Source organism: Carcharodon carcharias, chromosome 10 (genome assembly GCF_017639515.1).
Source record: "Carcharodon carcharias isolate sCarCar2 chromosome 10, sCarCar2.pri, whole genome shotgun sequence".
NCBI lineage: Eukaryota > Metazoa > Chordata > Chondrichthyes > Lamniformes > Lamnidae > Carcharodon > Carcharodon carcharias.
The window spans coordinates 19,287,459-19,311,082 of record NC_054476.1 but is presented as its reverse complement, the minus strand read 5'-3'; the positions used below and the strand labels follow the sequence as shown (position 1 = coordinate 19,311,082).

General features: G+C 45.3%; 1 protein-coding gene and 1 long non-coding RNA gene across 5 annotated transcripts in view; one reads left to right on the top strand and one right to left on the bottom strand.

Annotated features, from left to right (window-relative positions):
• Positions 1 to 23,624, top strand: part of prmt3 (protein arginine methyltransferase 3) — a 218,450-nt gene that overhangs the window by 42,634 nt on the left and 152,192 nt on the right. For both annotated transcript variants that reach the window (XM_041198076.1, XM_041198077.1), the window contains 2 exons: positions 14,923 to 15,044; positions 18,902 to 19,001. In XM_041198076.1, the coding sequence (XP_041054010.1) occupies positions 14,923 to 15,044; positions 18,902 to 19,001 (222 nt within the window). The remainder of the gene's footprint in view (positions 1 to 14,922; positions 15,045 to 18,901; positions 19,002 to 23,624) is intronic.
• Positions 1 to 23,624, bottom strand: part of LOC121283468 — a 90,782-nt gene that overhangs the window by 52,565 nt on the left and 14,593 nt on the right. The gene's annotated exons all lie outside the window — the stretch shown is intronic.

The window sequence follows — 23,624 nt, the reverse complement described above, 5'->3', positions numbered from 1 at the left end:
CATATAACTAGAGCATAATATCCTTACTTTTATATTCAATCAATCTCGTAATAAAGGATAGCATTCCATTAGCCTTCTTAATTACTCCTTCAAAAAGCTTCAATGAATTGCTTAAACATAATTTTCACTTTAGACTCATTTTTCTATAAATCCCAAGGTTGTCTATTTTTATTTTCATCAACTGGTTTCATGTCTTTCCATTTCTGATCCTCAAGCATTACTTCTATTTCCAATTAACTCCTAAAGATGTTTTCTAGGGTGTTGCTGATAGCCTTTACCACTCCCTTATATTCTTATTTAGGATGCCAGCTGTCCATTGATCATGTGTTATCATTCCACCCTTGGAATGGGTCAAACGTCCTGCTGATTTGTCCAGCTGAACATTGGAAAGAGGGGGAGGTGGTGGTGTAGTGGTCATGTCATTGGATTAGTAACCCAGAGGCCCAGGCTAATGCTCTGTTGGCACAAGTTCAGATCCCACCATGGCAGCTGGTGGAATTTAAAGTTAGTTAATAAAAACATGGAATTGAAAGCCGGTACCAGTAATGGTGACCATCGATTTGTTGTAAAAATGCATCTGGTTCACTAATGTCCTTTAGAGAAGGAGATCTGCTATCCTTGCCTGGCCTACACATGATGCCAGATCCACAGCAGTGTGGTTGGCACTTAGCTACCCTCTGAAATGGCCTAGAAACCACTCAGTTCAAGGGCAATTAGGGATAGGCAACAAATGCTGACCTCACCCGTGACACCCACATCCCATGAAAGAATCAGTCAGAAAATAGGCAGAACCGTGGAACATGATCCTCAAAATACTCACTAAAAGTTCTGGAACCCTGTGGCATAGAAACAGAACTTGATTATTCAATTACTGGGACCACTGGCCTCTTATTATAAAGAGAGAAACATTGAGGAGCATCCCCAAAGGCATGGTAGAAACCCTGTGTGAGTGAAGGGAGTTTTGACCGATGCAGACATCATAAATCAGTGGGCTGACTTGTAAATGATCAATCTTATTTGAGCGTTCTATCAGGCCAGTGGGGATCTGAAGCCAGAATATGTTGTCACTGGCACTTCACAGTTTTTGAAGAAAAATAGTTATGAGATACTGGGTAGGAAGCACAGCTCTAACAGATCAATACAAAGCACATTCTTTTATTTGTTCTTGGGATATCAGCAATAATGGCAACACTCCATTTACTGCCCATCCCTCGTTATCCCGCTTAATGTTAAATACAGTTTATGATCTGTATTGGATATTTGATAACATTTGTTACCATCCCTGTTGACCTATAACTTTTAACAGGAAGGAATTCCCATGACGCCAATGGAAAGAAAACCGATGGACAAGATATCACTGTTTAAAACCTTTACTGTAACAAAGCAACCAAAATCAACATGGTTCAAACATTAATTAACAGACGAATGATACTTCAAATAAAAAATGAAGTTCACTTTAAATAGTTGATACAACAAAGATACAAATTACAAAGCCACAAGCACGCGCATTAGTCCTCACACACAAGTCGCACAGCACGCAGTTCCGAAGTTCTCCAACTCGGCTTCTGGCACTTTCTATTCAATCAATTCGACCCTTGTGAGTGCATAAACCAGCAGTTGTATTCCATTTGATGTCCCCAGATACAGCGAACACCGGCAAGGTGCACATGTAAGAACGCTCTCTCAATCAGGTCACGTCAGTTCCTTCTCAACCAGCCAACCAACATCACCCGGTCTGGGGCTCTGATACAAACTCTAAGCTCTTTTGAATGCCTGAGCTATTCACACTGCTTTTAGGGTCCAAACCCTGTTATCTCATTCATACATCATTTCCCAAATGCTGCTGGAATTCTCTTTTTCTTCTTATTGCCAAACAGAAAACTGAATTTTTTTGTACAGAGCTTTACTTGTTTCTCTACACGTGAATTCTGTGTGCTGCAACTGAACCTGCTGCAGTAGAGCAGGTTGGAACCCGACACCACGCCAATTAGCTTTTATTAGCCCATTTCTTTGGCTTTCATCCCTTTAGCAACCTCAGCTAGGATTTAACTTCTCTGGAGTGATGTCATACCCAAGTATCCAATTAACCACCATTTTCAGAATTCTTCCCAGTTTCACTTTGGAATTCAGGGAGCCTTCGCAAAAGCAAATACAGGCTTTTTCCAAAGGGCAAACATCATCTCTCATGCTACACTAATTTAATATTTGTAGTTTTTTTTTTGAAAAGCAGAGCATTGCAGCTTTTAGTGGTTTCAAGATATAAAAGCCTTTCAACTGAAATATCTAGGTTCCAAATTCTTATTTTATAACAATGTTGTGCCATGACCTAACAAGATAAGAATGACCAGTTTTTATGAATCAAGTAGAATTTATTAAGCAAGATGTTAGACATACTTGACAAAAAGCAGTGAAGACAGTACGGAAGTTTCTTATTCCACAGAGCCCAGATCCCCTTGAGTGCCGACAGCACAAGCAAAGTCTTTCTTTCTCTGTCTCCAAAGTGATGTTGAATTGCTTCGTAGAAGAATCATACCACAGAAACCAAGGAACTGTGCCAATAAAGGCTCTTTGAGTTCTCAACTTTTATCTTTATTTTCAACAGTCTCTGGTTCCTTATTAGGAAATAGTCCTAATTAACTCTTTTCATTGGCTAAGAGTGAGGGTGATTTGGTGTCACCCAATCTCAAGTAGACTGAGGCAAGTCTCCTGTTCCCTGGGCCTTCAGAGCGCACATTCCATTGTGAACAAATAACAGAGTTATACAAACAATGCCACATCCCGTTATCAATAGGAAAAAAACCATTACAATGATTCACATAAACAGATCAAGCCATTCCTGTGGTTACTAAGGTGATTAAAAGCAGATGTTATACCTGGCAGGATGTCAGCAAAGGATTTTTTTAAATATATAGGTATTCTCCTGCTATATAGAAATGGTTAATAGATCAAGGTGGGGGGAAAAGAGAAACAATGGCGGGGATATTCTGTGTCCACTGGCATTGGGCGTGTTCAGTGGCACGAGCGGACAATATGGTGAGAGGACCAAAAATCGATTTCACAACGTTGTGAAACCAGTTTGCGATCAGCCGCTCCACCCGCTGGTGGCAGGGCATGTTTCCCGCTGTTGGGTATCGGGAACCTCATTGTAGTACACCTGCATACTATTATAAGGCCAGCCGACCGGACTCATCCCCCCTCCCCACCACTGGATCCTCCACCCACCTCGGCATGTTTGCACACCAACGTGTTTCACAACAGCACACATAAGGCATGCACTTGGCAGCCTGCACTTTGAGGGGAACTCAGAGGTGAGTGCACAGTAACATTGCGCAGCGCTCACCAGGGTCGCTTGTTAGATTTCAGATTTGAGGTGCATTGTGGAGGATGGGCAAGGGCTGCCCTGCAGCTGAAGGTAGCGCACAAGCACATGCAGGGGTGGGGGGGGAGTGGGTTGGAGGGGGAGGGGGGTGGATGGGGAGGGGGAAGGGGAGGGGGCGGAGGAGGAGGGGGCGGAGGGGGGTGAGGGAAGCGGCCACACATTACAGAAACCTTGTATAATGTGACCATTCCTCTGCAGCTAAGACAGTTGAGACGCAGCCACATTGACATGCTTGCAGCCGGGTCTCTAGCTTATCTGCCCACTTGAGCAACACAGAGGCATGAAAGTGCCACCAAGTGCTCCAGAGCTTTTCACCCCTCGGGCACAGACTGCAATCTAATGAGCATTTTAGTGGACTGCAGAACAGTTGGATGACTGGATATGTTGTACAATCTCCTTGCTAAAGCTGGCCATGGAGCAGTCACTGTTGGAGGTGCTCACAGCCCATTGCAATGTCATCATCCTGGTGTAGACCAGTCCTCCCCATGGTGCAAGCTAACAGTGCAGCCTTGCAGCACGGCTGTGGAGAATGCCTGCACCTGAGCTGAGACCACAGCATGCAGCCCAATGGGCAAAGCTGCCACCAATTGGTCAGGTGGAGTGGGGTGGAGGTGGGTGGGTGGGGTGCAGTGCACTAATCTCTGCCCATCCAATGGTGGCCAGCACTTTCCATGATGCGTTAAGGGGCCTCCAGACTTAACCAGACAGTTCTTAGTACACCCATGCTAACCCACACGTCTCTCTCTTTCATCCTGCAGGAGGAGTACATCAGGATCATGGAGCCTAGTGAACTAGCTGTGTGCCTTGTGGCCAACAGAGATTGAAGATGATGGAGAGGAGAGCGACTGAGGGTCCTGGCTGCACAGAGGGAGGGGCAGCACCCTCTGGGAGAAGGGGCAGCTGGGGCTTCCACACATGCCGAAGAATCGCAGCAAGCCGCTGCTGGTAGGCTTCTAGCTAGACCCAGGGTCTATAGATGCTGCATTTCATTCCTGCAGATGTCCAAAAATCGGTGTCGCTGAAAACTGTGCATGTCATAGAATCATAGAGTTATACAGCACAGAAACAGGCTCTTCAGCCCATCGTGCCCATGCTGGCCATCAAGCACCTATCTGTTCTAATCCCATTTTCCAGCACTTGGCCCGTAGCCCTGTACGCTGTGGTGTTTCAAGTGCTAATCTCAACACTTCTTAAATGTTGTGAGAGTTCCTGCGTCTACCACCCCCTCAGGGGTGGGGCAGGGAACTGGTCGGCCACATCTGCCAACTACTGCAGGATTTGGCGCTACCAGGACATGGAGGGCATCCACTGCCAGTGGCTGTGGAACTGACTGTGGTGCTCAATTTCTACGCCAGTGGCTCCTTCCAGGGCTCCACAGGTGACCTCTGTGGGATATCAAAAGCCTCCACACGCATGCATCCATAAGGTCACGAATGCCATCTTTGTGAGGCCACACAGGTTTGTGCATTTTGCCAGGATGCAAGATGCAGGTCAGCGCACGGTTTCTGGGGAGCATGCACAGCTGCTACATTCTCAGTCAGTCACAGATCCCTGAAGTCTACCAGGAGCAACAGAAGCTGCGGGGCTGGCTCCTCGGGAACAAGGGCTACCTGCAGAGGACCATGGCTAATGACACCTGTGCAGTGGCCTCAGACTGCAGCAGGTCGAAGATATAACAAGGCTCATGGTGCAGCTCGCAACTCGGTGGAGCAGACTATGGGGATGCTGAAAATTAGGTTCTGGCGCCTGGACCGGTCTGGTGGAACCCTGCAATATAGTCCGCAGAGGGTGTCACGCATTGGTGTTGCCCTGCTGTGCCCTTTACAATCTGGCGCTGCAACGGGGAGAGGAGGGGCCTGAGGAGGAGGTGGAGGAGTTGGAGGTCTCCTCCGATGAGGAGGACACAGACTGGGATGAGGATGAGGAGGTCCACAAAGGCAACAATGACAGGGATGAGGCCCTCACATTGCCCAGACGAGGCAGGCGTGCTCGAGAGGCCCTCATAGCTGCTAGTTTTGTGGATGATGATGATGACAACAATGCAGTGAGGAGACACCATAGATCCTCACATTGCATCTATGAACTTTTGACTCCAGTCTGGCTTATGGCAATGCACATACCCTCTGTGATAATGCTCCTGTCATGAAGATGCAGTGGATGCCCTAATAGTCACTCGACACAGGAGGTTGATGACAACATGCAGTGAGGACACTCCATAGATCTTCGCATAACCTCTGAGAATGTCTGACTCCTGTCTGGCCGAGGGCAGCTCACTTGCACACTGTGATCAGGGTCATATCATAGAGACGCAGCCGTGAAACTTTAGAAGCATATGACCCTTTGTCTGCCTCCAGCACCTGGCCCCTTCAGGAGCACAATGTCACTGGTCATTGATGCTGATGAGATGGGGGCCAGCACCACCTTAAAGATGCTGAGAGCACACAGAGAGAATGACGAAACTCTGTGACGCCTGCCCACAACATTCTGGCAGCAATGACAAGCATAAGTAATGTGTCCAGGAGTGTGAGGCCAGATCATCACTTTGGTCTGAAGGCTGAACAAAGCGCAGGGAAGAGGCCCTGGACTGAGACACTGTCTTTACCTTGTACAGAAAGGTTTCACATCTGAGTGACACAAACACTGCTCATCAGATCAAGGAGCCAGAGGCAGGGAGACATTTGTGGGAGTTTATTGACAATAGTGAACATAACGTACGAGTGACTAACACCCGTGCCCAGGCTGTGCAACTACATCTTTTTAACTTTCCTAGCCCTGACGCGACATCTTGGTGCTCCTTGGCCATCTACAGCAGAGGTGGAGGCAGCCTGCTGAGTGCTACGTCTGTGTGATGTCCTTGATGGGCGTCCTCTGCAGGGCTGAGACCCGTAGGGCCTGGCCTGCTTTCGGGGTCCAGCTGTGTGGCGGTGGCGCCTTCCTCAGCCTATGGAACTGGAGCTAGAGCTGCTGAGGTCACAGGATGACAGGATTTGGATGGGCCGAACACTCCCGGAGTCACCTGGGTGATTGGCCTCGGGCGGAGAGGCACATCTGCTGATGCTCCTCCTTATGGGCGGCCAAGGGCCCCCAGTTGACTCCTTGTGGAGAAAAGGTAGCTGGAGTGAAATCAAGCTGCCCTGCGCCGCCTTGCATACACAGGAGGCCAACTGTGGTGTCAGCGATGGCATTGAGCCCGCGCAGCAGTGCAGGAGTGACATCCTGGACCAAGGTTTCCATGGCGGCCACCATCCTACCAGTGTTGACCGCGGTGCATTGGTATGCTGGCGCTATCACCTCAGCCTGAAGGTGGACAGACTCCTCCATTGTGCCTCGCAATCTGAGGGTTGCAGTGGACATCCCTTCCTGATGTTCCCAATCTTGCCTTTGCAGCTCGAACAACGGAGGTATGACCGAGTCCAGAGGCTCGTCATCTGACTCAGACTCAGCAAATTTCTGGCCTCCAGCAGTCCTTCGAGGGCCGGAGACCTGGGAAGTCCCTGCCACCACCTGCTGCAGATCAGATAGTGCGATGTGCACATCAGATTGTGATCCCGAGGCTACTGTAATGCTAAGTCCCACTGAGGTGTGTGTGTGTGTCTCTGCGCTGGTGGAGGGTGTGGGTGAGCGCTGTGACAGGACTTCAAAGAGGCTGCCTCCATATTCCTGTTCAGAGGTTTCTTCGAGGCTTGATTGGAGGCTTTGGGTTGTGGACTATGTCAGCTGTTTCCCAGATGTGCATGCAGAAGCAAGGGGAGATAATTAGTCCATGGCAGTGGCCTGTGAAAGAGGACACATCACTCACAGCATGGTTGTTTGATGGATGTTGCACTGCTGGATCCTCACTTAGTAGAGCAGCGCCCACCTCACCATCAGCACAGGACTGGTCCAGATCCTCGCCGGGCAGCTGGATGGCTCTGTTTTCAAAGTCCATGAGGACCTTGATTTCAGGTATTCCTCCACTGGTCTGCGACCTCTCCTACTTGTGTGGCAGCTTGCCTTGCATGTATAGAGATGGAGAGAGTGTAAGCAGGGCACCTGCCAGGCCAGATGATAAGTACGCCTGGCTTGAGTGAGTGGTGAGTGGTCCCACGGATGGGATGATGAAAATGAAGGTGTGTGTGAGAGAGTGAATGGTGATGTCCCTTGAACTGGCAATGAGTGAGGGCCCTGTGAATGTGTGATGGGTTTGTGAGTGTGAGAGTTGAGAGTGATGAGAAGAATATCTGGCGGAACGGAGGAGATCATTCATCTTCCTGCAGCGATGGTTGGCTTTCCTCTTTTGCAGGGCATTGGCACTGACCACCACTGCTACCACCTCCCAAGCCGGATTAGTGAAGTTGCTGCCCATCCTGCAGCCAGAGCGGGTGTAGAGGACATCACGGCGAGTCTTCACTGCATCCAAAAGATGCTTGAGGGATGCATTATTGAACCTGGGGGCTGCAGTCTTTTTTGCCTCTCAGGACCATGTCTTCTTTGCAGTAGTTGTGGGTTGGAAGTACTGAGAGGTGTGTGAGCAGCTGGAATTTTAACGTAGTGCCTGGCGTGATGAAGTGGCAAGGTGATGGCATGACAAGTGAATGAGAGCCCACCTGCCAGGGAAATGGCGTGTTTCCCGGGAATGCATAATTAATGTGGCACGTTTGGGACATTACGGTGTGTAAAGCCGCCATTGCGGCCGGCAGGTAAAATGTCATTTTACCCGCCCACTAACGCACTTAGTGCAAATCTGGGACAATTCCGCCCAATATCTCTATAGATATGGTTAATTGAACAAAGTATTAGCAAACCTAAGTATAATTCAAAGACAGTATTTTGTCTAGCAAGTGTCAAGAACATGAAGCTTTGTTAAATCCAAGCTGTTGGCCAAAACTTGCTTATTTCTTGAATCTGTGATGACTGTCACTTTAAGATCAGTTCAATTGAGTAGGGGTCACATGATTTGTTCAACCAATGCGTGGCTAGTGTGGGGGAATAAATTCTAGGGAGGGGTTTCCGAGGGAAAAATGACTGTATGAGGGGCTGGCTGGATACAAGCAGCCACTGAAGTCTCGTGTAAATAAAGTTAGTTTTTGTTTGACTAAGCCCCCTCCCGCAGCGTGTTTTTACAGAATCAATGATGTGCTTTTTCAACACAAGTTTTGGTCAGTTTTGTTTTTAAAAATTGTGCCAGCCAGCCAGCCAGTGAAGGCCACATCCCATGAATGAATTTTTAAAAATTGTGCAAATGGATGTTCTCGAAGAGCTAATCAAAGTTAGTGGAGTCAGGGGAACAAACACTTTGTGCTTACAGTTTAATAATTTAAGCTAGCATGGTTACAATTGACAGGAGCAACCAGTCTACTTGTCCCCACCAGGTGTGGTTTGAGCCATATTGTTTGTCTTTTAATGGCCCAAACTATCTCCAACTCCAGGATCACTTTGGGCTACAAGAATAGTCGTAAACCCCGCTCCCTTATAACACATTTTCCTCCTTCAGTTTCTATTTTCTGGCCTCTCCATCTACATCAGAGGTAAATAACTTTTGTCTCAAATTTTGTCAATCTGTTTGGTTGCCTGCATTTCCAACAGGCTCCTGCATCCACTCCATCCCAGCCAAAAACACCCTGCAGTTTTTCTCCCATTCTCCTTTCCATTATTCGACTGAGACCCTCCCAATCCACTCCTGACCTCACTGCTCAGCGTTTAACTACTGCTTCTCAGTGCAGCCTTATCCAACATGGGCGAATGCTCTTTATCTGCAGATTTTGTTTCTCATCCCCCCCGTTAAAGCAGCTATCATCATCCGTGTTATTAATAAAACCTTTGCTCGAGTCCTCCATCTTCTGAGACTGCCACCCCATCTGCAAGCTCCTCTTGCTTTTTAAGGCGCTCGCATGTGTCACTGTTACTCACTTTTTAGTTTTATTCATTCGTGGGATGTTGTGTCGCTGGCTAGGTCAGCATTTATTGCCCATCCCTAATTGCCCCTTGAAAAGATGATGGTATGCTTCCTTCTTGAATCGCTGTAGTCCATGTATTGTAGGAACACCCAGCTTGCTGTTCACTCTTTTTAGACATTGTAGCTGTTCAATACAACTGAGTGGCTTGCTAGGACATTTAAGAGCCAGCCACATTGCTGCAGGGTCTGGAGTAACATGCATTAGCCTGAGTCTCTGGATGACCAAGCCACTGACATTACCAGTGCGCCACCATGTCTCCCTAATTTTACAAACAGCTCTCTAACCATTCGTTGTTCAAGCCCCTTAAATTTGGTTTTAACCCCATTCATGTTGTTGAGACTTGATTTTTGTTAACAGCACGCTTTGCGGCAGTGATGTGTTTCTGCTTATACTGTTTTGCCTTTCCGCTGCAGCAGACCTAGTGGACAATCTGCTCCAGTCAGGTTGGCTTCTTCTTCTGTGCTTACATAATCACCAGCAATGTGCCCAAAATTACCATTTTTAGCCCACACCAATTTGTTCTCACTTGGCTGCATTGTCCAGAAATATTGGGTCAAAGGCCATATGTATGTACTCTTGGACACTTTCCTTGAACTCCTACTCCTATCTTCAAAGGTCTTTCCATTATTTACCCCTTTTGACTCTGCTGATCTACCCCTTACTTGTTACATACTCCTCCCCTGTGAAGAGCTTTGAAAGATTTTGTTCTGTGATTGCTTACACAATAAAAGTGAGTGTACATCAACAGTACTCCTTTAATTGTAATGTACTTTGCACTGTCCTGAGAACTTGATGTGGTGTTATATAAATGCAAGGCCATTCTTTCTGTCTGTCTGAAAAAGGGTGTATAAATGACAGTCTGTACACCTGCCTCTACCATGTCCTGCCCTTCATCCTGCCAGCCTCACACCAGCTTGAACTGTTTTCTCTTCATGCAGTTTCCTCAGTTGGCATGGGTTCATTCCCTGTACCGGTTGTGGTAGTTTATGGAAGCTGCCTCTTTGCCTTGCCCTATGCTTGATGTGGAACGGTGCCCACCAAGCCATATAAGTGATTATCTCTCTCTGACAGAGACACCTGTGGTCCCTTGGGACTATGCCTTATTACCTAATTACCTAGTTTCCTATCAATTTCCTCTTCTAGCAATTGTATCTCTTTCCTCTCCGCCTGACACTGTCACATCCAGAACCCCTGAAGGATCTGTCTAGCCTGATCTGTGTGCTGTCTCTTGGAAATATCACCCACAGATATTGTCAGCGTGTCTCTCCATCACTTCACTCAATCCGTCGATTCAATGTTAGATTGTTTGGCTGAAAGAAATCTTGGGTGACTTACAACTTCGTTCAACTCAGGATGACCATAGCCACTACTGCAATCTCTGCTGTCTGGCCATTTACTCCTTCGTCATCGTTGATCACTTTGTTATGCTAAACCAGGCCATTCACAGTCTTGACATCCTGTATGGTCCTGAGCTGAACTTTAAACACATTCTGTTCTTCGCTCGAATAACTGACTTCTATCTCCACAACACGGACTGCCTTCACCAATTAAACCCTTATATATGTCCTTTTTCATCTCCATGCTTGATTACTCTAACTCTTGCCTTGCAGGTGTCCCCGCTGCTAATTTCATAAATGCCAAACTTATCTGAAACCATCTCTTGTAGCCTATCTCATATTAAGTCTGGCTCAGCATTTGCCCTCTTCCCCCTCCCCCACCCTCACCCTCACCACCTATTTGATCCTCATCCTCATTTGATCCAATCCCTTGACCCAAGTTTGTACATCCTCATTTCCTGGTGCCACACCAGACTGGGGGGGGGGGGGGGGGGGGGTGGGGGTTGCGCAAAGCCTTCGACCTTTTTGTCTTACTGTCTGACAGTCCCTCCCCAAACTCCTGGGGCGAAAAATTCGAATGCCTCTGAAAATGGGTGAAAGATTGTGATGTGTGATTAACTTGTACCTGTTCAAAATGATATAGGCAGCACTTTGTGCTTCCTGTTAATTATAATGATAGTAGAATGCAGCCCAGTGCTAAATGCAGTGAGCCCAAGTTGGAGCGAGGCAAGCAATTTTTAAATCTAGCCTACACTACTTAAAACCAACTTGCAACCCTGGAAGGCGAGATGCATTCTGGCTGTAGCAGATGGTGGAAGCCATTGTGGAAGAGTTTATGAGCAGAAGGAAGAGCAGCAGAAATGGTGCCACAGACCAGAGAGCATGATCCAAGGTTCACTGATGCAGCACCGGAGGTCTTGTTGATAGGAGGTAGACAGCAGGAGAGAGAGACTCCCCAGACAGGCACTATGAAGGTCGTGGCAGCAGATAACCATCAAGTTCCGTCAGGTCTAGCTCCAAGGACGTGGATGCAGTGCCGAAAATAATTCAGTGACCTTACGCGAATGGTAAAGGTCAGTGATTGCACCTTCACATGTGATATACTTACATGTGAACCACCAACCTCACACTCTACTCCAATCATGACCATCCTTTTACTCACCCCTCTACACGCTCAATCAATCACAATTCAAACCCAATCTTCATTCCTCGCCTCACCTGCCACCTACTGGCATTTAGCATTGTTGCAAGCCTCATATCCACATCTCACAGCTTGTGCACACTGCTAGCTATTCAACTGTGTTAGGCACATCACCCAAGCATGTTGCACCACAGTTACTAACACAGTTCTCTCTCTTTTGCATGACAAGGTGGCTCATAATCAGAGGCATTAAGTTGGTGGGGGACAGGCATGGATCCATGTCCTCACCCCCATGGAGGTGACACTGCTGGCAATTATTGATGTGACCATGGCTGAGGCCTTGGCCAGTTCAGTGCTGAAACCAGCAAGAATAACATTTTACTCCTGCCTAGTCCACTGTCTCACATCCCACTTCCCCATTATGGCACAATCTGTTATGATTTACAAGCTGCAGATGGTGCTTGCATGCCATTGCCAATGTGATACCTGACGTGACACCCCAAAGGTGTGTGTACAAATGCCATTTTGGAGGCCTAAGGGCAAATGTAGCACCCAAAAACCGGTACAGCCTATCCCAACTTCACACCCATAGGATATTAGGCACAGGGAAAGGCCATTCTGTCCATCATGCCAGCACTTTGAAAAGTAAGGAAGATTTGCATTTATATAGTGCTTTTCACAACCTTGAAATGCCCCAAAACATTTTACAGTTAATGAAGTAATTTTGAGGTGTAGTAACTGCTATAATGTAGGAACTGCAGCAGCCAATTTACCCACAACAATTTCCCATGTCCAAGAATGTGATAATGACCCGCTAATCTGTTTTTGTGAGGCATTTTGGAGTTATGCTCGGGGGAACCGTTGTCGAATGAGATGATCATGAACAGCCAAGCTAAAATAGGGACGTAATGGCTGTCTCTTCATCCTCCTCCTCTTTCTTTACTTCCTCCTCCATCTTTCTCCACTTCCTCCTCCTGAGGTGCTTGCCATAGCACCAGTGGCAAAGGCATTGTAATGATCAAGTTGTGGAGAATACAGCCAACCACCACAAAGCGGGATGCCCCCTCCGACTAGTACTGCAGGGCTCCTTCAGAGCTCTCTCGGCAGAGGAACTGTTTGCTTCAGTACCTCAATGGTCTGCTCTGTGATGTTTCCCCAGGAAGCATGCTGGCTGACATCATTGTGCACCTACTGGTCACCTACGTTTGGGATCATGGAGTGGAATCATGAGCCAGGCATAAAGATGGTCACCCCTCCTCCTATCTCCCTCTATCAATTTGTGAAGTGTCTTAGGATGTTTCGTTATAATAAAGGAGCTACATAAATGAGCATTTGTTGGTGTACCATCTAATGATATAAGACTGTCCCGTTAACTTAGAGAATGCAAAGTCTGCCATATTCAGTATTCTTTTAATGTAAAAGAATTATTTATTATAAGGGACGAAGAGAACAACCTAAGGCCTCAAGCATTTTGGGCTTAATGGTAGACTTTCATTATTTTTAATACCTGTGATTCTAAAATGTACTTGAAAATCCATTCTTATCTGCTGCATTAGAATGAGCTGAATCAATTTTGCAATGACAGCATTTCCCATGAAGAACACATGGATGAGTAGAGCTTCTGATCAAAGTCTGTTTGTTACAATTCAGTGCAATTCTTAGTAAACATGATCCCATATTATTATGGTAGCTTTATCAATGGTGTCCTATTTACTATCATCAGAAATCTCAAAGGAACTTTAACTGAAATATATGAAATTTATGGTAATACATCATATTAATCTATTAAACCTAATCAAATCCTACAGCTAAACATCATTTCAGTGATGAAGCCCTTGAATTTTAGCAGTTCTTAAATTTAGGCTGATTATCCATTTTAACCAATTATATATTTAAATGAGTAAATATGCATTAAATAACCTTTCACCTCTCTGTGTATAGAGATGGTACAGTATTATGTATGCATTTAATCCATTTATTTTAGGCCCTGTTTTGCATATGATTTAGCGTCATTGTGGGGGAGGGGTTGGTGGAAATTGCTGACTGTCTTCGTAGGTGGACACTATATTGAACCAAAAATATGGAATGATTATAGTTAATTCATTGGGATTACAGTACACTCTGAGCAGTATTTAATCATCATGGTGTATCATGTGATAGTTTAAAGTATCAAAATATTAAATTCATTCTGAGCACTCTATTAGAAAATTATAATTTTGGATCTTATTTAGGAGGCTGTGTGGAAACAGACTTTTTTTCCTCTTATAAAATTCGCAGTTTACGCAGTTGGTTTAATGGGAAAATGCATTTTTTTTTTTGCATATTCTTAAAGTATTGTTTGCAATGCACTTTAAAAAAACTACACTACACCATACCAGAGGATTTCCTTGAATTCTCCTTAGCTTGAAGTAGCGTCGAGTAGCTAATTTTGACAAGGGGAATAAAAGTCATTGTTAGTTCCTAAGATATATAAAAAAAGCCCTTACATTTTTCTTCTGTCCCTCACATAAAAAACATTAAACATGAAACCTTAACCATCATCAAAAAGCTTCAGCTGACATTTTAATCAACTAGTTTGATGTCAAGATTAAAAAGAAAGGGAGAATCTTATAAAATTGATTTTTATGCAGTACACCAAAGTGGGTCTGAAGTCTCTAGCTACTGTTCGTACAGAATTCAACTGCAGTTAACATAAAGACTGAACCTCTTGTACGGCACATTGGGGGCAGTGTGCTGTTATAGTGTTATTCTGGGTCATGGGTCAAGAGTTACACCTGCTGTTCCTCATGAGGAAAGCTCATACATGTTAGAATATAATTTGGCTGAGGAAGGGAAAAGTTAGGCCCAGTCCTGATGCCTGCCTAATAAGCTGCAGTGAAATTCACTGTCGGTGGTTGTTTAGGAGGAGGATTGTGCTGGCTGTGATAGAATAGCATTCCATAAACTGCTACGTAAGTTTACACATGAGAGCTTTCCACTTGGCATTTAATAGAACTGGAATCAAGTAATTCATGAGGAGAGTGAAAGATAATTTTGAAAATACAGATTTTAAGTTGTGGATACTGCAATGTAACTATTGTTTTTTAGTTACCCGTCAATTGAACCTTAATGTGTTGAAATGACTTCCAGGTAATTTTGGATGTTGGATGTGGAACTGGGATCCTATCCATGTTTGCAGCTAAAGCAGGAGCCAAGCATGTGATTGGAGTTGACCAGTCTGAGATCATTTACCAGGCCATGGATATTGTAAGGTAAAATGAATTTTGCACTTTGCTTTCCTCCCTGAGCTTCACGTCTATTGTTTCTTGCATTGTCCTTAAAATTACCGTTTTAATGAGATCGTTCTTTTGCCTTGAAAGTCAGGCAGGAGACGGATTGGGGATGCTGGGAGAATGAGATAACAGAAAAGGACAGTGATAAGGATCATGCACAGGAAATAAATTTTACCAGCTTGAGTAATTATTCTGTCCAGTGTAACATTAGCTGTCATGATAATGGCATATTCAGGAAGATGGATATGGTGCATGGTGGGGCAGAGAATCATTAAAACTTAAGAGTAGAAGTTGCTTGCTGATTGGATTTTAGTGTTTGCACCTAAAGATCCACAATAAACAGCACGAGGGAGGAATACAACACAGAACTAGTGCTGGTATGGGCTCATTCCTTGCCACTTCTGCCACAGGCAGTGAATTAACTAGATTGCTAGCTAAATAAGTTTCATTGATGTGGGAGAAAGACTTGCAGTTTAAAACAGTGGAGGATTATTATCAGATTAGCATGATCTTTGGGATACTGAGGCCAAATATGTCATCAGACTTGATACTTAGATCCTGGGGAGAAACTGTGCAGGTCTGATAATTGTTATTTGACTATTTGATTTTTGCTTCTAGATGCTACTAGTGAGATAATCAAAGTGTAACGGAATTCCAAATGACAAAAATTTATGATGTTGCATTGTGTTTAGACTTATATTTTGTGCTATTGATATGAACTTTGGTCTGTTCCCTGCAATAAATGAAGTTGTATGTCTCAGACTTTGGGTTTGCTGCATTGTCAGTGCTCTTTGGTGATGTATTTGTCTATTGTGCCTTTGATCTAATAATTCTGGAGTTGTCTGTCTCTCTATAAAAACCCCTTCTGTGTTTTGTGGAGGCAGTTGACTATTGAAGAGTTGCATTAATGTCCTTGTAATTGCAGTGGTTAACAGCTACTCCCTTCAGTGACTTGCAGAATTCTTGCCTGTCCCCTCTCCTTTTTTGTTTCATCCCATTACAGCCATTTCCACGTTGGAAATGTGACAGGGGTCTCTTTCCAGGACCCTGCAAGTGCTGCTGTAGAATTGTCCACCAGGTGATGTGCAGTGTTTGAGCTGCATTTTAATTGTATTTTCTCTCATTCTGAAGAAGAATGCCATTTTCAGGCTTTAAACATTATTGCAGGAGGACGGTAATAGCTTTCATTTAATCTCAGCTGCATCGTACATGGCGAGATGGGAATGTGGAAAGAGTGGAAGCAGAGATGATTCAAAGAAACACAATAATTCCAGCAGTTTCCGAGAAAATGGGCTTGCACTAACGTTCATGAACGACGGAGTGCGGCAGAGGCTTTTCATAGGATTGTATAGCTTGGAAGGAGGCCATTCAGCCCATCCTGCCTGTGTTAGCTCTTTGAAAGAACTATCCAGTTATTTCTGCTCCTTTGCTCTTCCCCCTTATCCTTGTAAGTTTTTTTTCCCTTTTCAGGTCTAATTCCATTTCCTTTCGAACATTGTGATTGAATCTGTTTCCACCACCTTTTCAGTCAGTGCATTCATAGCAACTCAATGTCTTCTTATCTTCTTTCTGCTTTTTTGCCTGTCATTTTCTGAGTTCCTGCTCCCAGTCACTTTATTGCTGACGTGTGCAGTACAGGCTTTCTCAGAGAGAGTGAGAGAGAGAGAGGAATGGAAAGGCTAATTATCTTGTATAAATTTTGCAGCATTTATCCTGTGGGTCAATCTTGAGACTAATATTTTTGTAAAGCCTGGAAGTAGGTTGCTTGTCTGTCATCTTGACTGGGCCATAGTGCAAAAAAAAATATAGACCACATTATTGGCACTTTGATTTAATAGGTGAAACTTTTATTAACGTTTACCAAGTGTAAGAACCAAAATGACTACAAGAGCAAATTATTCCATTGACCTCAAACAGCTGGAAGTATTCTAAGTTTGTTTGTGTTTGAGTAGCCTCTGCTTTTCCTTTTACTCCATTCCATGCTTCCTTAAACCTGGGATAGTGGAATGTTTGAGGGTGACCTACTAATTTCTATATTAGCCTCTTTACTCTGCAGTAGGCAGGGAGATCTAGGTGTACTGTCAACTTGAAGAAAAATGTCTTTCATTTGTGAAGTGGAAATTATTTTCCATGGAAATTACACCATAAATTTTCACTGAGATGCCCTGTGCATACCATATGTCCAAGGTTATCGGTGGATTGCCTTAATCTGTTTGGGTGAGTTAGTTAATGTGCCCCATTCCCCTCCTTCAAGGCGTAGACAACAAACCTTTTCATCTCCTGTTTTAATGCTAATGGACAAAATAAAAATTGGCTCTGTCCATCTCTCCTTCTCCCATCATTTAGCCTGTTTTTTGCACCCACTCTTCACCTTTATCTCTTCCACACTTCCTTCCATCATGCACGTTCGAAAATTCACGTTCCTCTGCTTCTCTGGTTATTCCTACTATTCATTCTTCCTTTCTCTTTAATCACTTCCTTTTCTGCCAGTCCACCTAACTTCTGTCTGTCTCCCACTGCAAACCCGCAGTGCAAATCTACTTCCCGTCCCTTTACACATTTGTTCGATTTGCAAGGTGAGAGCCAAAATCCACTTGATCGGAGTTGTACATCTGGGTCAAGTGGGCAGAACTATCCAGGTGTAAGATGAATTGGATTTTGGGGTCTAAAGTGGCAAAACAGTTACATAGGACATATAGCACAGAAACAGGCCATTTGGCCCAGCCAGTCCAGTGCGGTATTAATGCTCCACTCACCTCCTCCCAGCTTCCCTCATCTAAATTTATTATCATCACCCTGTATTCCCATCCCGCTCATATGCTTCCCCTTAAATGCATCTGTAATATTCGCTTTATTCAATCCCTGTGGTAGCAAGTTTCACCTTCTCACTAATCTTTGGGTAAAGATGTTTCTTCTGAATTCTCTATTGGATTTCTTGATGCTTTAGATATGCTCTTCCCTACAAGAGGAAACATTCTCTCTCTATCCGCTTTATTGAAACCCTTCATAATTCTGAAAGCCTCTGTTAGGTCGCTCCTCAACCTTCTTCTTTCAAGAGTAACCAGACCCAGCCTGTCAATCCTTTCCAGCTATGTGTACAATTCAAGTGCTTAAGAATAACATACAAAAGCAATGTTCTAGGACCATGATTTGAGGCCAGGTAAAGTTCAAAGCTTTAGTGTGGGATAGAATGGAGGAGGCTCAAGGTGTAAAGTTGGAGCACCAAAGTAGTGGAGGATGTATGGAAAGTAGAATATGAAGGATAACTGATGGGTTGGGGATGTGGCAGTGGGATGGGGAAGTGTCACAGCGACTGACAGCCATTTGAGATTTACTGTTCAATTATTTAATTAGTTGACGCTATCATGCTGTATGATGAATGGTCTGTCAATCACATGCTTTGCATGGTATAGGTTTACTAAAATATTAGCCACACAGTGTTACAGACAGGTTGACTATTGAATTATACAGCTAAATTAGTTGCATTTTTATTTGCAAGCTTTTGACCACCTGGTGGAAGGCAAACTGACAAAAGAATTGTCAAGAAAATGGCCCCAGCTAAGGCATCTGCAGACAATGAGCCAAGGGCCTGACTTCAGGCAGGGCACACATGCCAATTTAACCACCTAACTTAATGTGTCCTCACTTGACTTGATATTAAATTTCTGCCTGATAATACTCCTGTGAACCCCCATGAGAAATATTGCTATTTTCAAGGTATTATATGTCAACATCAGTGATAGGAAATTGGATGGATGGGTTCCAGTGCTAAGTTATGCCCTGTACTAGACCATACCATTTTTTTTTAGGCAAACTCTTCTTATTTATCCTACCAGGGAAAATGACCTGGATGGTGTTGTCACACTCATTAGAGGAAGGATTGAGGATGTCGAACTTCCGGTTGCTAAAGTGGACGTTATTATTTCAGAGTGGATGGTGAGTTTTTGTTTTAAAAAGAAAAATACGTAAGGCTGCCAGTTTGAATTATAATTGCCTGAATATACTGGAGCATAATATTTTTGAATTCTGCTTTTCAGTTTGATAAGTTACCATTTGCTTTTAAAATCCTTTACATAGCTATCACAACAATTTCCGTGGTCCGGGCTGCTCTAGACTGGTCTTTTCTTTCTCCCGGCAAGCAAGTTTTGCGCGTCGGCTAGCTAACATTTATCTCTGAACCAATGCCACCAAGCTCACATGAATTAGTATCCTCACTGCTGTTTGTGGGACTTTGCTCTGCACAAGTTGGTTGCTTAGTTTGCCTACGAAATAACAATAACCACCTTTCAAAAGTGAATAATTGGCAGTAAAGCAGTTTTGAGACCTCTTGACCTAAATTTGAAGCTCATGGAATTGAAGACAAATAATTGACTGGGTTACAAAATTGAAGACAGAAAGTATGGATAATGGCGAGGTCCTTCAATTGGCAAGATGTGACGAGCGATGTCATGCAAAGATCTGTGTTGGGACATCAGCCATTCTCTACATTTGTCAACAATTTAGATGATGGGATAGATAGCCAACATATCCAAGTTTGCTAATAATGTAAAGTTAGGTGCCATTATAGGCAGTGTGGATGGAAGCATAAAGCTACAATTGATGTTGATGGATTATTTTGTTTATTTTGTATCTTCACACATATCTCTTCCCTTTGGGAAATAGTGGGGATGTGTTGGAATGATTCACAGGCTGATTGTTAACCTGTGAGAACCGCATCATGAATGCTCTTTCCTTGGACTAGAAGCTTTGGAGTGGAACTTAAACCTAGAGCTTCAGGCTTAAGGGCAGGAACGTTACCGACTGAGTCACAAGATCTCCTCATTGAGAGAGTAAACGAACGGGATAAACTGTGGCAAATGGATTACAAACACTAGTTAATTCATAGAATTTAGAAGGTTAAGGGATAATTTGATCAAAGGATTCAAGATATTAAAGGAATCAGAAGGGGTAAATGAAATAAATTATCTCTGATTGGAGGGTTCAGGATTGGGGTCATGGTCTAAAAATTAGAGCCACATTTTCCAGGAATGAAATCCAGAGCTGGATTTTATGCTCCCTTGCCAACGGGTTTGAAGGCGGGGGTGGGGGGATGGTGGTGGGCTCATAAAATCCAGTCAATGGCCCTCTCATTGCCGACCCACCTGCCCCCAATCTGTATGAAATTTTAGGAGGGGTGGTGTAGGTGTTGGGCAGCCCGCTCGCCCTCCCTCCCTTGGGCCTATTGAGACCTTTAAGTGGCCAATTAATGGTCACCTAAGGACCTCATCCCGTCCCAGTTACTATTTTATCTGTGGTGGTGGAGGCCGGTCCCAGCTGGGAAGTCCAGCAGCTTTAGCTGTGTAGGCTGGTGTCAGAAAGGGGTGCGGGGAACCTCCTTTGTGAGTCCACTGTGTACTTTGGAGGCACCCCCAGCCTCCACCAAGATCGCATTTTCCCTTTTGCTCTCCCTCACTGGCCTCCCAACCCCCTCAACCCCATCACCGGGGACTGCCAGCCTTGGGGCTGAATTTTCACCTTGGCATGCGGGCACGCGCCCAACATGCACGAGCGTGAAATAGCACGCGATGGCTTCGGGCGAGCGTCCCAACATCTTCGTGCACTCGCACAATATTTCCATCGGTGGGTATGCCCGCCAACAATTAAGAGGGTTGTTAAGTCCATTAATTCATTAATTAAATGGGATTTCCCCCTGGCCATCCAACCTTATGGTTGGTGGGCGGGTGAAAAAGCCAAGCAACCTTTGGATTTTTGGGGAAACCTCATCCACAGGCGGAATGAGATTTCCGATTGAAGGCATCTGTTTCAGACCTCCCACTCAAGGCAGTTGCAGTCAAATCATCATGAAGCAGTTTCGGGGTTGTGTTGAAGTTTGTTGGACATCCAAACCCCTGGGGCACAATCCGCCGAGCTTGCGATTTTCTGAGTCAAATGCTTGGAGAGTATCAGCTGCCACTGTGGGTTCACAGTTAAAGAGTTGTTGGAAGTGTTCTTTCCAGAGTTGACAAATGGCATTGTCATCCTTAAGAAGAGAGGCACCATCCTGTGAATGAAGGGGATTTTGTCCATTTGACCTTGGTCAATAGCTGGTGCTGGTGGCTTCAAAAAGGTTTTGTATGTCATGATGGTCAGCATACTGTTGGATTTTTGGGCTTTCTCTTCCCACCACTTGTCCCTTAGCTTCCAGATTTGCCTTTAGGTGCCATCCTTGAGCTAATGGAATTTTGCCTTCTTGATTTGCGACCTTGGGTTGTCCTGCCAGGCAATGAAGGCTGCTTGTTTTTGTTCAGTGAGGTCACGCATTTCAACATTATTTTCATCGAACCAGTCCTGTTGATGCTGATGTTTGAACTCAACAGCTGGGACACAGGAGTCTAGTAAAACTGATTTTATTTGATCCCAATGTTCTGGAATTGAGTTGGGTGTGTGGAGATTTTCCAGTTTGGTCGTGAGCTGTGCTTGGAACCTCTCTCTTTGGTCAGGCTGCTTTAGGGCTGAGACATTGATATTCTTTCTCTTGGACGTTTGGGCCTTGCAATGCCTTGGCGCTGAGTGGATGTTCATTACTGAACAAACAAGTCTGATCTGTCCAGCAGGCATCAATGCCCCTACATGGATCGAGTGATACAGGCATCACTTAGATCATTGACTCAACAATGACATAACCCAGGAGGTGTCAATGCTTTGATGCCCCCATGTGGTCTTTTTAGAACCATAGAACCATAGAACACTACACAGAAAACAGGCCATTCGGCCCTTCTAGTCTGTGCCGAAATATTATTCTGCTAGTCCCATTGACCTGCACCTAGTCCATAACCCTCCAGACCTCTCCCATTTTATTTGTCCTTCTGGGGGAAGAGGGTGTTTGTTGTAATGAGGCCATGCTGAGCGCACTTTGTCAGCAGGAGGACACTTTTTGCATTGGGTTTTCCCATGCCATTTTTCCTAATGGTTCCTTTCCAGACATTAAAGTCAATGCCAACCCTGACATTAATGTCCTCCAAAAGGATGATCTTTTCTTCTTTTAGGATGGCAATGAGGATTTCATCAAGGTCAGAACTGAACTTTTCCTTAACGTCTTCATTGAAGTCAAGGGTCGGGACAAAGGCACTGATGTTAGCGCCATGCTGATTATGGCTGAGTTGTCGGTGAAAGGTCATGAGCCTTTCATTTATACAATTGGGGAGTGCTGGCAGCGCATCCAAAATCCTCTCCTGATGGCAAAACCAACTCCATGGACATGGGGGTTGCTGTCAGCCTTCCCTTTTCCAGAAGGTGTCCCCTCCATGCTTCTTCACTCGATGACGTCGGGTGAGCATCCCCTGACGTCATTGCGCACTCGCTTGATATTTCGGTCGGTGGGCACAAGCGGGAGTCGGAGCCGCGCTTGCGTTTTTTCGCTCGTCGCACAGGCGAAACTGGCAGCCCACAATTTGCAAAACCTCGTCCACGGGCGGGATAAAAAGGGTCAGCAGCAGCATTCCCATTGTGAGTAGTGAGGAGTTTTGGTGATAGTTTGCTGCTAGTTGCTTATTGGTACTTGTAAGCTTAATCTCTGATCGGGGTTTCATTCTTAGCATGCCCACGTGTCATTTCAGGGCTCAATGGTGTCTTCAAGGCCCCCTGAGGATTCGGACCAAATGGACGCTTCCTTCTGGTACCCTGGTAATAGGGATTGTTGTCTCTGCTGCAGGCACCTCCCCTGAGGAGGAAGAGAGGGGCAGAAGGGAGAGGAGGCCAGGTGTCCCAATGCAGCCTCCAGCGGGGGGAACCTGTGGGAGGAGAGGGGCACAAGGGGCGGTGCCAGCTGGAAGTCCAAGTTGAAAGGGGCCGCTGAAGACGCCACTATCCTGCTGCCAGGGTTTACAGGCGGCGATGCAGCTACCTCAATATGTCTGAGGTGCAATGCTGAAGGAGGCTCCGTTTCTCCAGGGAGACTGTGACCTACATTTGTCAGGTGTTCAGGCCTGAGATCAGCTCCGACTGTGTGGGTGGACATGCCAGTGGCTCTGAAGGTCACAGTGGCCCTCAAATTCTATGCCTCCTGCTCTTTCCAGGGTTCAGTGGGGGATCTATTTGGAGTCTCCCAATCAGCTGTCCACAGTTGTGTAAACTGGTGACAGAAGCTCTGTTCAGGTGGGTATTTGACTTTTATTCATTTCCGTACGGACGAGGCCGGCCAGGCTGAGAGAGCCAGAGGCTTTGCAGCGATTGCTGGGTTCCCCCTCGTCCAGGGTGCCATCGACTGCACACATGTGGCCATCAAGGTGCCAACGGGCCAGCCAGGTGCCTTTGTTAACAGGAAGGAATTCCACTCCATAAACGTGCAGATAGTTTGTGGAGATTCTGCAAGTCTGCAAGTCCCATGACTCTTACATCCTCAGACATTCGCAGGTGCCGAGGCTCTTCAGTGTTCCAGCCCAACTGGATGGATGGCAGCTGGGTGACAAGGGTGATCCCTTGACAAGGTGGCCAATGATGCCTCTCTGCCACCCAAGAACAGAGGCGGAGCAGCGGTACAACAGGAGCAGTGGTAGAGAAAACCATAGGTCTTCTCAAGAT